The 13,665-nt window shown below is 45.5% G+C and overlaps 1 protein-coding gene across 1 annotated transcript in view; it reads left to right on the forward strand.

The window, feature by feature from the left end:
• Positions 1-13,665, forward strand: part of NCS1 (neuronal calcium sensor 1) — a 96,659-nt gene that overhangs the window by 68,653 nt on the left and 14,341 nt on the right. The window contains exons 3-4 of the mRNA XM_036751508.1: positions 11,996-12,134; positions 13,576-13,654. Coding sequence (XP_036607403.1) covers positions 11,996-12,134; positions 13,576-13,654 — 218 coding nt within the window. The remainder of the gene's footprint in view (positions 1-11,995; positions 12,135-13,575; positions 13,655-13,665) is intronic.

Genomic DNA, 13,665 nt, shown 5'->3' on the forward strand with positions numbered 1-13,665 from the left:
TGGGCTTGGCCTTGAAGCCTAGGGCTGTAATGGAATGAGACTAAAAGAAAGTCAGAGAATGCCTCTCTTGGGGGCCTTTTTTGAATGATCTGCCACCCCCACCTGCTGCTAGATTTCAGCCTTGCATGAGGTTGAGATAAAGGACGGGGCTGTGCCTCTGAACTCTGATGCCTCCATTTTCCTCCTCGTTTCAGTATACATAAATAAGCAGCATCTAAATAGTGCTTTAAGCTTTGCAAAGCACTTTAAAAATATCATCTCCTTTTATTCTTTCAACAACCCGAGGAAGTAGGTGCTATTATGCCTACTTTACGTTGGAGGAAACTGAGGCAGAGGTTAAGTAACTTGCCCAGGCTTACACAGCTGGTAAGTTGGATTTGAGGTTGGATTTGAACTCATGTCTTCCTGACTTTAGTTCTAGAGTTCTATCCACTGTTGCCACTTGTCTGCCACCGGGTATAATTGGTAAGCACTGGTCAAGCAGAACCACTGAGACCAAAAATAAGTCTTCTGCTCTAGAATTTAGGAATTTTGTTAGTACTTTCCCCCTACCCAGTTCATATCCCAAGATCATAGATTTAGAGCTGGAGGGGATCTTAGAAGGCCATTGAGTCTGACTTTTCATTTTACAGATAAGGAGACTGAGGCACAGATCTATATATATATATATATATATGTATATATATTTTTTAATGTGACTTGCTCACATAGCTTGTAAGTTTCTGAGGCAGGATTTAAATCTCCATCTTTCTGACTCCAAGTCCAATACCACATCCATTATTCTAGATGAAGCCTAGGATAGAAACCTTGCGTTGAGAGAAAAGGCTTCCTGCATACAGTGGCTAAGAAATCAGTTTTTCCACCATGGTGCTTCTGACTCCCAAGTCTCCTTGGCACTAGCAAAAGGGCAAAACGCAGATGTTAGAACCTATGGTTGCTTTCTTGGCCACATACTGTGGGCTTAGGCATTCAGTCACTGCCCTGGCAGGGAGCATATAAGGACTCTTCTGGTCTGAGAACTTAGCTCAAAATTAAATTCACACCATAGTACTCTGATTAGTGGAGCCTTGACCTGACTCATCTCTCTCCCTCAGTTTTAGCTCCTTTTCTGTCCCTGACCTCAGATACCTGTCTAACCATTTAAGCTATGGCATCCATTCCAGTGTTCTCTCTGCTCTTGGTTTCTGTATCATGGATTTCTGGAACTGGAAAAAGGGGAAGATACAAAGTAGAACTGACTAAACTTTTGAATGGAGCGTATCCATTTTCAGAGAAGAAGAGCAGTAGGAGAAAAGGTGCGGAATATTGTACTGGCGTCATGGGACCTGAGTTCATAGAATCATAGGTTTAGAGCTGGAAGATGCTTTAGAGGTCATTGAGACCAACCCTTTCATTTTACAGATGGGGAAACTGAGGCTCAAAGAGAGTAAGTGGATTGTCCATCCTGCCTTCACTCACATAGCTAATAAGCACAGGGAGTAGAATTTGAACACTGAATTTGAATTCCTGGCTACAAGTCCAACACTCTTCATCCATTACACCCTTGTCGGTTGGTTGGTCAGTCTTTTTTCAGTCGTATCAGACTCTTTGTGACCCCATTTGGGGTTTTCTTGGCAAAGATACTGGAGTGGTTTGCCATTCCCTTCTCCAGGTCTTTTTACAGGTGAGGAGACTGAGGCGAACAGGGAGAAGTGACTTGCCCAGTAAGTGTATGAGGCTGGATTTGAACCCGTGAATAAGAGTGGTCCTGATTTCAAGCCCGGTGTTCTATCCAGTGCACCACCCGGCTGCCCTCCACTTTCAGTCATGCCTCTTTCTGTGATTTATATGATCTGGGGCAGATCACACACAGATGATTTTCTGGATCAGTTTCCCCTCTGTAAAACCAGAAAATTGGGCTCAGTGTCTTGGAGCCTTTCTTATAAACCTGTCACTACCCTGTAACAATATTTCAGCTAAAAGAATCCCAACTCTAGAGGCTGATTGCTTTTCTGTCATGGTTCCCTTCTCCCAGACCCTTTCTTTGCTCAGGATAAATCTTTGGTCTGTGACTAACGACCACCAGTCTAGCCATCATGGAGAATGTTACTGGAAGAAGTGCACAGGATAGATGCCTTTCCCTCTGGGTAATGGGAAGGACGCCGAAGTTCCAGGAGCCCCAGACAACCCTGAAGCATCAGTCACTTTGGCACTTGAGAGTCCTCTGGGTGTGGGACTGAGGTGGGGGGCAGGCTTGGAGCTAGAGGCTGTCCTGCAAGTCCTGTGTTGTTTGAAGCCTGCTAATTCGGGCCTTTGCCACAACTAGACGCTGTTTTTCCTCCTCACTTCGTGATGTGCCGCAAATCACAGTCTGGTTGGGTCAGAGCCAGGGAGCTGCTCTCTCTTCTTTGGCTGACGTCAATGCCTCCCCCACCCTGGTCCATTTTTCTTTGGGAAGCCCCAACAGCCTTTGCTTCTGACAGCTTGAGGGATGGGGTGGGGTAGGCATATTTAGGCCAAAGTGGGATCCAGAACTGGGTAATAATCGGGGAATCTCCTAGGCCACTTGTCTATGGTATCACTTGTTAAAATACCTATGGATAAATAGGCAGAAAGACATAGACATTTGTTTTTTTTTGGGTGGGGCAGGGCAATTGGAGTTACGTGACTTGCCCAAGGTCACACAGCTAGTACATGTTTCAAGTGTCTGAGGCTGGATTTGAACACAGGTCCTCCTGACTCCAGGGCTGGTGCTCCATTCACTTTGCCACATAGCTGCCTCGTAGACATTTGTTAAATGAGCGAATCAAGACCTAGCGAGATTAAGTGATTTGGCCATATGAAATAGCAAGCCCTGGATTTGGACCAAGATCCTCCAACTCCAGCACTCTTCCCAATATTTTATCCATCCCCTAGAAATAAGATAGTACAGTGTGGTCAGCTTCACTGCAGGACAGTGTAGAGAGATTCCATTCCATTCTATTCTATTCTTTTGGAAAGGTCCTCGATCTCACTTGAGAATCTGTTCCATTGTTTAACAGCCTTTGCAGTAAATGGAAGTTTGTCCTGTTGTCTAACTTAATTTATCCTTCTGTAGCTTAAGCTAATTCCCTCTGTCCTCACAGCTGGTCAGGAATCATTCTCTGTAGATTACAATCGCACTCTTGGGGGCTTAGACTGGAGAAACTACTTTATTTTAAAAGATGGGAAAGGGGTGCATCAGGGGTGGGGTCTGAGAAGGAAGAATGTAGGAGGAAGGTTAAAAAGGTCTAATTGGGTCAGTCACTGTGCTTGGTCACTAGAGATGAATGACATCAAACAGATTCCATAATTCTAAACTCTAACAATGGCGGTCCTAGCACAAGCCAACTCTGCAAACTGAGGGGTGGGGGGATAAGGATGGGGAGGATGGGAATCCTATATTTTCTGAGACTCCTCCTCCAGCATTTGTGTTGAGCTTTTCTGAAACAAGGAACTGGGGAGAAAAATAAAACAGAAAGTGAGTGTTCTTTGAGAAGATAATGGGAGAACCTTCGCCAAACCAGCAGTCAGGCAGAAGACCCAGCTGTGTTTAGCTGATTGCAAATAGAGGTTATACTTTATTATTTATTATCTGCTTTATTTAGTTTCTTATTCTCACCTTTCCCCTACTGTTGGCTTTGTGGAAGGCAGCCACTGCAGTGTTAACCCTTGGCAAGGAAATAATTACAGGCAGATCAGAATCTTTCAAAAACTGTGTTCTGGACCTCTAGGCGCCCATCATGGCTTGCCAAGACTCTGTGGGCCATTTCACAAATGGAGTTCAGTTGTTGATGTTTGGGGCAAAGATACAGAGTCTTTGGGTATTTTAAGTTTATGTCAGGATGTTATTTCTGGGCCCTGGAGAACAGGATTTCAGGGTTATGAAGGACTTCAGAGGCCGTGCAGTTCAGCTTGTGTCTGAATGAGAATTCCTGTTACGACACCTGAACAAGTGGCCATTTAGGCTTTGCTCAGAGGCTTCACCTTCCAAATTATACCCTCACGTTCACCTTTGAACCATGGATTTATTCCTAAACATCTTCAAGGATTATATCAACCAGAGGACAGTGTGAGGGTTCCTCCTTTAAACTATAACCTCCTATAGGGCAGGGACTATGTCTAATTCCTCTGAGTTTCCTTTAGCACTTACACAAACCATTGTATATAACAGGTGCTTAAGAAATTTTTGCTGTGCTATATGCATTGAATTTTATTTTTGCAACCTGAATAATTCAATTCACCAAACCATCATTGAGCACCCATTGTATGCAAGGATACAGGATGGGACTGGGAATACATAGACAGATACAACATAAACCCTGCCCCTAAATGTTTTCAGTCTAACTGGAAAAGGAGGGGAAGATATATACATGGCAGCCAGGTGGTGTGGTGGATACAGTGTTGGCCCAGAAACAGAAAGACCTGATTTCAAATCCAGCTTCAGATACTAGCTGTGTGACTCTGGGTAAGTCACTTAACCCTGTTTGCTTCAGTTTCTTCATCTGTAAAATGAACTGGAGAAGGAAATAGCAAACCACTCCAGGATCTCTGCCAAGAAAACCCCAAATAAAGTCACAGATACGACTGAAATGACACAAGAACAACATGGTGACTTTCTTCTTATCAATGGCCCCTTAAATGTCTATGCCTAATAATAGAATCTCTCAGTCAAAGGCCATTTAATTTGCATAATTTATTAGTGTTGGAGCATTTTTTCGTATAGTTGATAATAGTTTGTCTGTTGGTGAATAGCTTTTGGTCTAGCAAGAAACACAGGTCTGCCTTCAAGGAGCTCAGGTTCTAATAGGTGAGAAAATATGGCGAATAACTGTACATGCAATATATATACAATTCTAATGTGAGGTAACCTCAGAGGGAACGCTCTAGCAGCAGGTACTGGGGAAAGGGGGCAGAGGAGAAAGGGACCCAGAAATGCCTGCAGAAGGTAGGATTGGAGCTGAGCCTTGAGGACACTCGGGGAAACCAGGAGGTGGAAAGGAGGGAGAGCACTCTCAGAAGGAGGGTCAGTTAGCATAAAAGCCTGGCATGAAAATGCACAGAAATGGAGAAGAACAAATTAGCCAGGATCTTAGAGTGCATGAAGGGGGAGTGAAGTATATGAAGTCTGGAAAGGTAGCAAGGGGCTAGGACCCAGGAGTGGGTCCTTGGGTGTGGCCTTTTTACTGAGTCCCAAGTTTTACAGAACCAATCCTTTTATTAAGTGGATTTGTTCTGTGAAGTTAGGATTCAATCAAAGGGCGGCACTTGAGGACCTAGAGGGCCACATGTGGCCTTGAGGCTGCAGGCTCAACCCTGGGCTAGGTTGTACAATACTTTAAAAGCTAACCTTGGGGCAGCTAGGTGGCACAGTGAGTAGAGCACTAGCGCTGGAGTCAGGAAGACCTGAGTTCAAATGTGACCTCAGATACTTGCCACATTTACTAGCTGTGTGACCTTGGGCAAGTCACTTTACCCCAATTGCTTTGCCACCCCCCCAAAAAAAGCTAACCTTATATTTGATCCTAGAGATAATAAGGGGGCACTGAAGATCATTGAGTAGGGAGGTGACATAGTCATGTCTATGGAATATTCCTTTGGTAGATGGGTGGAGGATGGATTGGAGTGGGCAGACATGAGACAGAGAGACCAGTCAGAGAGCTATTGGGGGACAACCAGGTGGTACAGTGGATAGAACATCGGCCCTGGAATCAGGAAGACCTGAGTTCAAACCTGACCCTAGACACTTGACACTTACTAGCTGTATGACCCTGGGCAAGTCACTTAACCCCAATTGCCTTCCTCTCCCCCCCCCCCCCCCAAAAGGCTATTGTAAGAGTCCAGGCAAGAGGAAATATGGGCCTAAACTCCCAGGGTGGCTGGCTGTGTGCGTAGAGAGAAAGGGATGTTTAGGAGCGATGTTGTGAAGGTAGAAATGTCAAGATCAAGTGGCTGCTGGATATGTGGGGTTAATGTGAGAGAAGAGTCGAGAATGGCACTAAGGTTGTGACCCTCAATCACTAGGAGGATGGTGTTACCCATTGACAGTGACGAGCAAGTTGGGAAGGGGGAGCAGGTTTGGGGAAGAAAGATTGTTTTAGACAATGAGTATGGGATTTCTCTGAGACAGCCAGGATGAGATTTCCAGGAGGCAGGCATCTAGAGACGGGTAGTCAGGATGATCCGGGGGACTGGAAACCATTCTGTGTGAGGGTTAGTTGGAGCAGCTGGGGATATTGGGGTGAAGCGCAGAAGACTCTGGGGGGAGGTGTGGAAGAGCACTTGGAGGCTTGTTTGCTCATCTTCAGAGGGCTGAACTAGGAGCAATGAGTAGAAGTGGATTTGGACTTGGCGCAAGGAAACAAGGGCCAGAAGTTGTTGCCAGGGTAGAGTGAGATGGGCTGCCTTGGAAGGTGGCAGTAATAATCACTGCCATTTATACTAATAATATATAACATAACATTAAGAATATATTATGTGAATAATATAAAATGACTGCCATTCATATTAGTAACAAGATTATTATTATAATAACTGACACTTTAAAGTTTCCAGAGCATTTAAAATATCTCATTTGATCCTCACAGAGACCCTGTGAGGTAAATGCGAGAGTTGTTATTACATCCATTTTACAGATGAGGAAAATGGAAACCAATAGAGGCTAAGTCTCTCTCATAGCTAGTAAGTGGGTGTCTGAGACAGTCAGACCCAGGTTAGCTGTCTAGTAGGTTCCCCATGATTGGTGATCTTCAGGTGGAGGCTGGGGACTCATTCCTGCTTGGGTCATGCCAAGTAGCTCTCTGGTACCTTAAATCTGTGACCTGGTTGGAGGATTCCTGGGAAGGGACATTGCCGTCTGTTTCCTTCATGACACTCACAGTGACAGAGCTTGATACCTTGCCAATCACATCCTGAAATTTAGAGTGTGGTGATTAAATACCCTAATTGCCAGCTTGGGTTGTGAATAATAATAACATGCTAATTCAGCTGGTTTCTTCCCCTCCCTCCCCTTCCCCCAGACAGTTACATCAGTTCTGCTGATGATACAGGAATCTAGTCATTTTCTCTTCTTGCTTCAGGATAAAGCAGAAGAAAATGGATAATAAGCTACCCCAGAGTCAGGGTGGGCTAAGGGAGAGAGAAGAGGTGAAGAGCAAAGCCAGCTATGGACCACTGGCCCTTTGGGATGTCTGTTCCAGGGGGCAGTCAGTGTGGCCTATGAGGCTGGAGGAGTTTAGGAGAGTGAGCCTAGGTTTGTAGTCATGAGATCTGGCTTGTAGTCCTAGTTGTCTTGTGACAAGGAGTAAGACATTTTCCTCTCTGAGCCTCCGCTCCCTCATTTGGAAAATAAAAAGTTTGGGTCAGATAATCTCTAAGGTCCTTTCCAGCTTTAAGATTCAATTCTATAACCATCTCAGGTTTCAGGGGTATGAAGTGGGCAGGCCACAGAATACATGGAGAATGTCAGAGTGGAAAGGAGTTATCTAGTCTAATCTCCCCATTTTACAGGGGAAGAAATTGAGGCTTAGAGAAGGCAAGTGTTTTGCTCAAGGTCTCCTAGCTAGCTAATATTAGAGAGCCTTCCTATCATGAATATGAGATAGGGGGAGAGAGACAGAGACAGAGAGGGAGAGGGGGAGAGACAGAGACACACATGGAGAGACAGAGAGGGAGAGGAGGGGGAGAGAGAGAGATAGAGAGACAGAGAAGGAGAGAGGGAGGGTGAGAGAGTGAGAGAGAGAGAGAGATTAATAGGTTTTTTTTTTCCACCTGTCTCTTCTTCAGTCACTGGGGATTAAACTGGAATCTTTGGGCATGCAGGTTTAATTGGGTTGGGGGGAGAGGGGAGACCTTCTGTAGCATCCAGAGCTCAATAGAAGGAACCATTCATTCCTTGTGACCAAACCAAACAGGGGAGCAGCCCATATTGATGAATTAGTCTTTGGAGAAATGCTGTGGCTGAGGGTGGGGCTAGAACCCCGCCTCTGTGGGGCTGAGTTCAGCTGGATGAAGTGGCTCGTTGCTGGGAGAAAGAATGCCCCTGGGAGTCTGTTGCCTGTGAATGGGGCCCAGAGACAAGGGGGAGAAAATGCAGGCAGCATGGATGGTGCGATGAGCCTATATTTCAATCTTTACTCACAACTTACTGTTTGTGTGACTTTGGGAGAGTCACTGCTTCAAACACGAAGGGGTTGGACTAGGTCAGATTCTTGATGTTTGGTGTTCTGAGCCCCTTTGGCAGTCTGGTGAAGTCTTCTCAGGGTGATGTTTTTAAATGCTTGAAATAAAATGTATAGGATTATGAAGGAAACTAATTATATGGAAATACAGTTATTAAAATATTTTTTGTAAAACAAAATCACGGAACCCAGGTTAAGAACCCTGGATCAAATGAGCTCGAGGTTCCTTCCAGCATTACCATTTCCTGGGATAGGTGACAGACGGTAAGGCATTATTATCCCAACGTCTATAGAGCGTTTGAATGACCTTCTTCTGCCAATCTGGATTAGCTCCCCTGGTGTGCCTGGTCTTCGAGTTCCACCTTGGGTTCCTTGCCAGGAACAGGGGCTGGGCAGCGAATTAGGGGCTGTCTCTCTAGCTATGGTGTGGTGTCTGTAGTCTGTCTGTTTTCTCCTCTCCTTTTCCACTGATAGATTAGTACTGGGGAGCCTGCCTTCAGGAAGAAGGCTCTTCACCCAGATCTTTAAACAAGTAAACAAGCAGGGTCTTTTTACCTCAATACCATCATGGACCCCTTCCTAACTTATCCCCCAACATGTATAGCTCCAACGGCTCCCTATCCCCTTCAGGGATCAAATAGGAAATCAATCCTCCGGCATTCCAAACCCTTCAGAATCTGGCCCTGTCTTCTTGCACCTTATTCCCTGTAATCTTGTAATCTTTGCTTCAGCGACGCTGGCCTCTTTGAAACTCCATGAGGAAGAGTCTCGGTCTCCGTCTGGGACTTTTTCTTTGGCTGTTCCCCGTGCCTGGAGTGCTCTCCCTCTTCTCTGAGGCCTCCTGGTTTCTTTCAAGCCTCAATTAGAACCCCATCTTCTACAGGAGTTTTTACCCAGCCTCCTTAGCTCTGGTGTCTCTCCTCTGCTAATCACTTCCTATTCATATCCTGTACGTGGCTTGTTTGTACACATTTATTTGTTTGCTCCCCTATTGGTTTGTGAGCACCTTGAGGACAGGGACTGTCTTTTGCCTCTCTGTGTCTTCAGCTCTTGGCATGGGGCCTGTTTATTGATCGACAGATCAATTGATTGATAGCTCTAGAGCTCCTTTGTCTGTTGTCATTAGCACTTATAAAGGGCATGAAGGTTTACTAATAATAATAATAATAATAATAATCCTGGGAGGTAGGTGCCCTTATTATCACCATTTAACAGATGAGGAAACTGACTCAGAGAAGGTCCCACGGCTGGTAAATGTTCGAAATGGGATTTGAACTCAAGTCCTTCTCATTCCAATAATATTCACTGCACCTTAACTGCCTAGAAAGGTGTTGGATAGACAGCCAGACAGCTAGAAAGACAGACAGATAGAGGCTGGGTATGGCCCAGTGAGCAGCTCTGGTTTCCCTAGGGCTCACGAAAGTAATTCAGGTGTGAAAAACCTGGGTTCTAGTCTCAATTCTTCCACTGCCTGGCTCACGGCAAGTCACCTAAGTGCTTTAGGACTCTGCTTCCATACCTATGTAATGGGGATGATGGCTCCCTAGTCTTTCATTACCCAGGGTGTCAGGGATATGGATTAATGCCTTTGCAATGCTAAGGAGTCTGGGAAATTGGAATCTCTAGGAGGGAATTGACAATCCATTTGGGGTCTCTGGTGACAGTGATGAGCATACTCTTTAGGTGGTAGCCAGGTCAATCCGTGGATGGGTCCTCCCTTCAGTGGGGTTCTACTTTCTCTGCCTGACTCCTCTTCTGTTAGGCAATCAGACCCCACCTCGTGGGCTACTGGCCCTTCTTCACTCCTGCACAGTCCCCCAGGCCCACCGAAGCCTACTTTCACCCCAGGAACTGGGTGGGTTTTGAAGTGCCTACAGTTAAGGGATGTGAAGATACTCTTGAGCACATTTTAAAAGGTTCTGTCTCTAGAATAGTATTTTTCTTGAGCATCACTCCTGGCTTTGGATCATTGTCATGCTGACCAAACTCTTAGCTTGGCCCTCAACCACAACCTGGAGTGGCCAAGGCGGCTCTCAGTTCCAGTCCTCGGCAACTCCCTAGGACTTTGACTTTGACTTTGTCCTAATGTTGCTCCCTGACCCAGCATCCTATGCTCTGGGGAATGTCTTAGACATACTCCTGAAATATTGGAATCAAAGAAAAGTGTCAGAATTTCTGAGCAGCGAGGGCCGTTAGAGGCCATCTAAACCAGTTAGTCAATCAATGAACATGTATTAAGTATCCCCAGGTATCTGAGAGTTACTTGGAGGCTTAGGAGAAAAAGGAAACAGGTCTCTGCCATTCTGGGGAGGCTGCTCTGGGTTTCTCTTCTGCCTTTTGCCAGGCTTCCATGGCATTAATGATGTGGGTGAGTGGGTGACCGCAGGGATCATCTCTACCCATTGGCAACTTCATTCAAGGCCCTGAGGAGTATCAACTTCCATCCTGCCACCTGCCACCAGCCAAGAACTCATGCTATGTTTTCCAGAGAGAGGAGATTTCCCCTGGTGGTAATGGGAAATATGCCACCCCATCCCCCCACCCTAGTCGATGCATGTGTGTGGGGGTGGGGGGAGCAGGGGGTGAGTGATCAGAGCAGGCATGTGGGTCTGTACCAGCTGCTTATACCATATGGACACCACCTACCAGCAGTTTCAATCTTCTCATCGGAGTTTGCTGGCTGCAGAACCCTGAGGGAATGTGAGGGGATTATTAGAGAAAGGGAAAGAAAAGTCATTACCTTCTATAAATGTCTTTGTGGTCTAGGGAAATGGTCTTCAAAGCAGAGGCCATGATTTAACCCCAAGGATTGTGTGAAGGTGAGCAGATGGGTTGCAGGCCACCTTTCCTGCAACAGCCTACAATGGAGCTTGTCTCCAATACAGCTATTCTTCTGCCCTTCCCCTGTCACAGTCCAGTGCTCTCCCACCCTCTCCCTCCAGCATCTTTGCAAACTTCCAGCCTGCTTAAGTCAGGCATTGGCTCTTCAAGGCAGTTATAACCTCTTTTCTCCCCCAGGAGCTATGCAGGAGCCTTTGGGATAATCACCCACCCAGCCCTATCCCAGCATATCTACTGGGGGAATAATAATGATGATGAGAATGATAACTATTATCATTATTACTGGTAGGGGTGTAAAATTAATTTTTGTCTCTTTTGCTTCCAAATCTAGAATTCGGTGATAGGAATGTATTGGTTTAGAGAAGTTGAGACTTGGGTTCCAGTCCCAACTCTTATCACTAGCTAGATGTCCAACTTAGATAAGCTATTCTTTGTGCCTCAGTTTCTCCTATTGTCCCAAGTTTTGCCTTACTTATCTCCCAGAGTTGTTATAAGGTTAAAATGAAATAACAGATATGAAAGCACTTTTTATAATGAAAAATAGATCATATACAAAGGCTGGGTAGTATTAGACTCCTAGGATTCCAGAGCGGGGAAGGATATTAGAGCACTGAATGACATAACTGAAAGAGGACTTAGATATAGGCACACAGAAAGAGCTGGGAGGGGAGGGACCTTAGAATACAAAACCTGGAACATGGAAGCTGGGAGGGACCTTAACTCATGGGATGTTAGAATATAGAATGTTAAAGCTGAAAGGAGTCAGAGTTCAGAAGTTGAGAAACTGAGGACCACGTGAGGGATGCATAAATTGTTGGAGAACACACAGTTGGCAAGTAGCAGATCCAAGACAAGAAGTTAGAGTTCAGGCCACTTGTTATCATATGTGCTATTTCTCAGGTGCTGGGGATATGGCTCCTTACCCAGAGGGTGATATAAGGGTCTTGTTCATCACCTTTCTTCCCTCCCTCCCTCAGGTACAAAGGCTTCATCAAGGATTGTCCCAGTGGCCAGTTGGATGCTGCAGGATTCCAGAAGATCTACAAACAATTCTTCCCCTTTGGTGACCCCACCAAGTTTGCTACGTTTGTTTTCAATGTCTTTGATGAAAACAAAGTGAGTTAGTGATTGATGGTGCCATGCCAGCCCCCGAGGTCCCAGGAGCCACCTCCCCCTCACCACCAGGCTCCGCAGCTTCATCTCCTGAAATGCTAACTTGACACCCACTCTCTCACTGCTAACTTGCCTTAGTGGGGAAGACACACATATACACACACAACCACCCCTGAACTTTCCCTTCTCTGGGTATGAGAGGCAGATAGATGTAGGCATGAAGTAAGGAAAAACTTCCTAACAATTAGAGCTATCTAAAAGTGGAATGAGTTGTCTCATGAGGTAGTGAGTTCCCCTCACTTGGGTCTTCAAGCACAGGCTAGATGACTACCTGTTGGGGATATTGTGGAGAAGATTTCTGTTTGATGATGGATCTGACCAGAACACTAGATGGATTGGAACACAAGCCTTCCTCACTCCAGATTCACCATGCTGCCTCTGGTTCTCTTCTTTCCCTTTTTATTATATAATTCTTTCTCCTCTCATTTCATACTTTCTTACTGAGACCTGGACCTTAGTGTCATTCTGTCCTTTTACATTTTTACTGGTGCCCTTTGTGGGCAACTGGCTTTATTGGATTATGGAGTCCTTTGAGGACTCTCAGCTGTGCCTAGGAGCTAAGCCTGCTAGGCGGTGACCCAAGAGCAGCTTGCCATTCCTGGCCTTGGCTGTTACTCACAGTTCTGACTGCTCACTGAGGGATTCTTCCCTGACACTTACATAGGACTAAGAGTCAGGCGGGTCCAGGTTCTAGGCCTGGTTCTCGACCAGTTGTCCTTTCCCCTCTCTGGGCTTCAGTATTCCCATTTGTAAAATGGTAGAGTTGGATGAGATTATCTCTAATTTGTTCTTGGTCAGTCATTTTTCAGTCATGTCCAACTCTTTGTGACCCCATTTGAGGTTTTCTTAGTAAGGATACTGGAGTGATTTGCCATTTCCTTCTCCAGCTCTTTTTATAGGTGAGGAAACCAAGGCATACAGGCATTTAAAGTGACTTGCCCAGGGTCACACAGTATCTGAGGCCAGATTTCAACTCAGGAAAAGGAGTCTTCCTGACTCCATGCCTTGTACTCTATCCACTGTACCTCCTACATGCCCAGATTATCTAAGAATCTAAGATTCTGTAATTCTAAGCTGAGGGAGATTACTATATGTTACTGGCCCCTGGTGACTGGGATTTCTGCGTGTATATTTATTCCATCACACTCATTCACCCCTTCCTCTGATGCGTTACACTCATTTACCATATCTAAACCTTTGCCAAACTATTTCCTATATCAGAAATGAATAGTACTCTTCTTCAGCTTCCTCTCCCTTCATACTTTTATCTCTTTTCTTCCATCCTCTTTCTCTTCCTTCCCTCCCCAACTCTCCCTTTCTTGTTCTTCTTGCCATCAGATTGAGAAAGCTCAACTGATGCATGTATAATGCCTTCTCTTGTCAGGATGGAAGGATAGAGTTCTCGGAGTTCATCCAGGCACTGTCGGTGACCTCTCGGGGGACCTTGGATGAGAAGCTGAGATGTAAGTTCCTT

Source organism: Trichosurus vulpecula, chromosome 3, assembly GCF_011100635.1.
Source record: "Trichosurus vulpecula isolate mTriVul1 chromosome 3, mTriVul1.pri, whole genome shotgun sequence".
NCBI classification, from domain to species: domain Eukaryota; kingdom Metazoa; phylum Chordata; class Mammalia; order Diprotodontia; family Phalangeridae; genus Trichosurus; species Trichosurus vulpecula.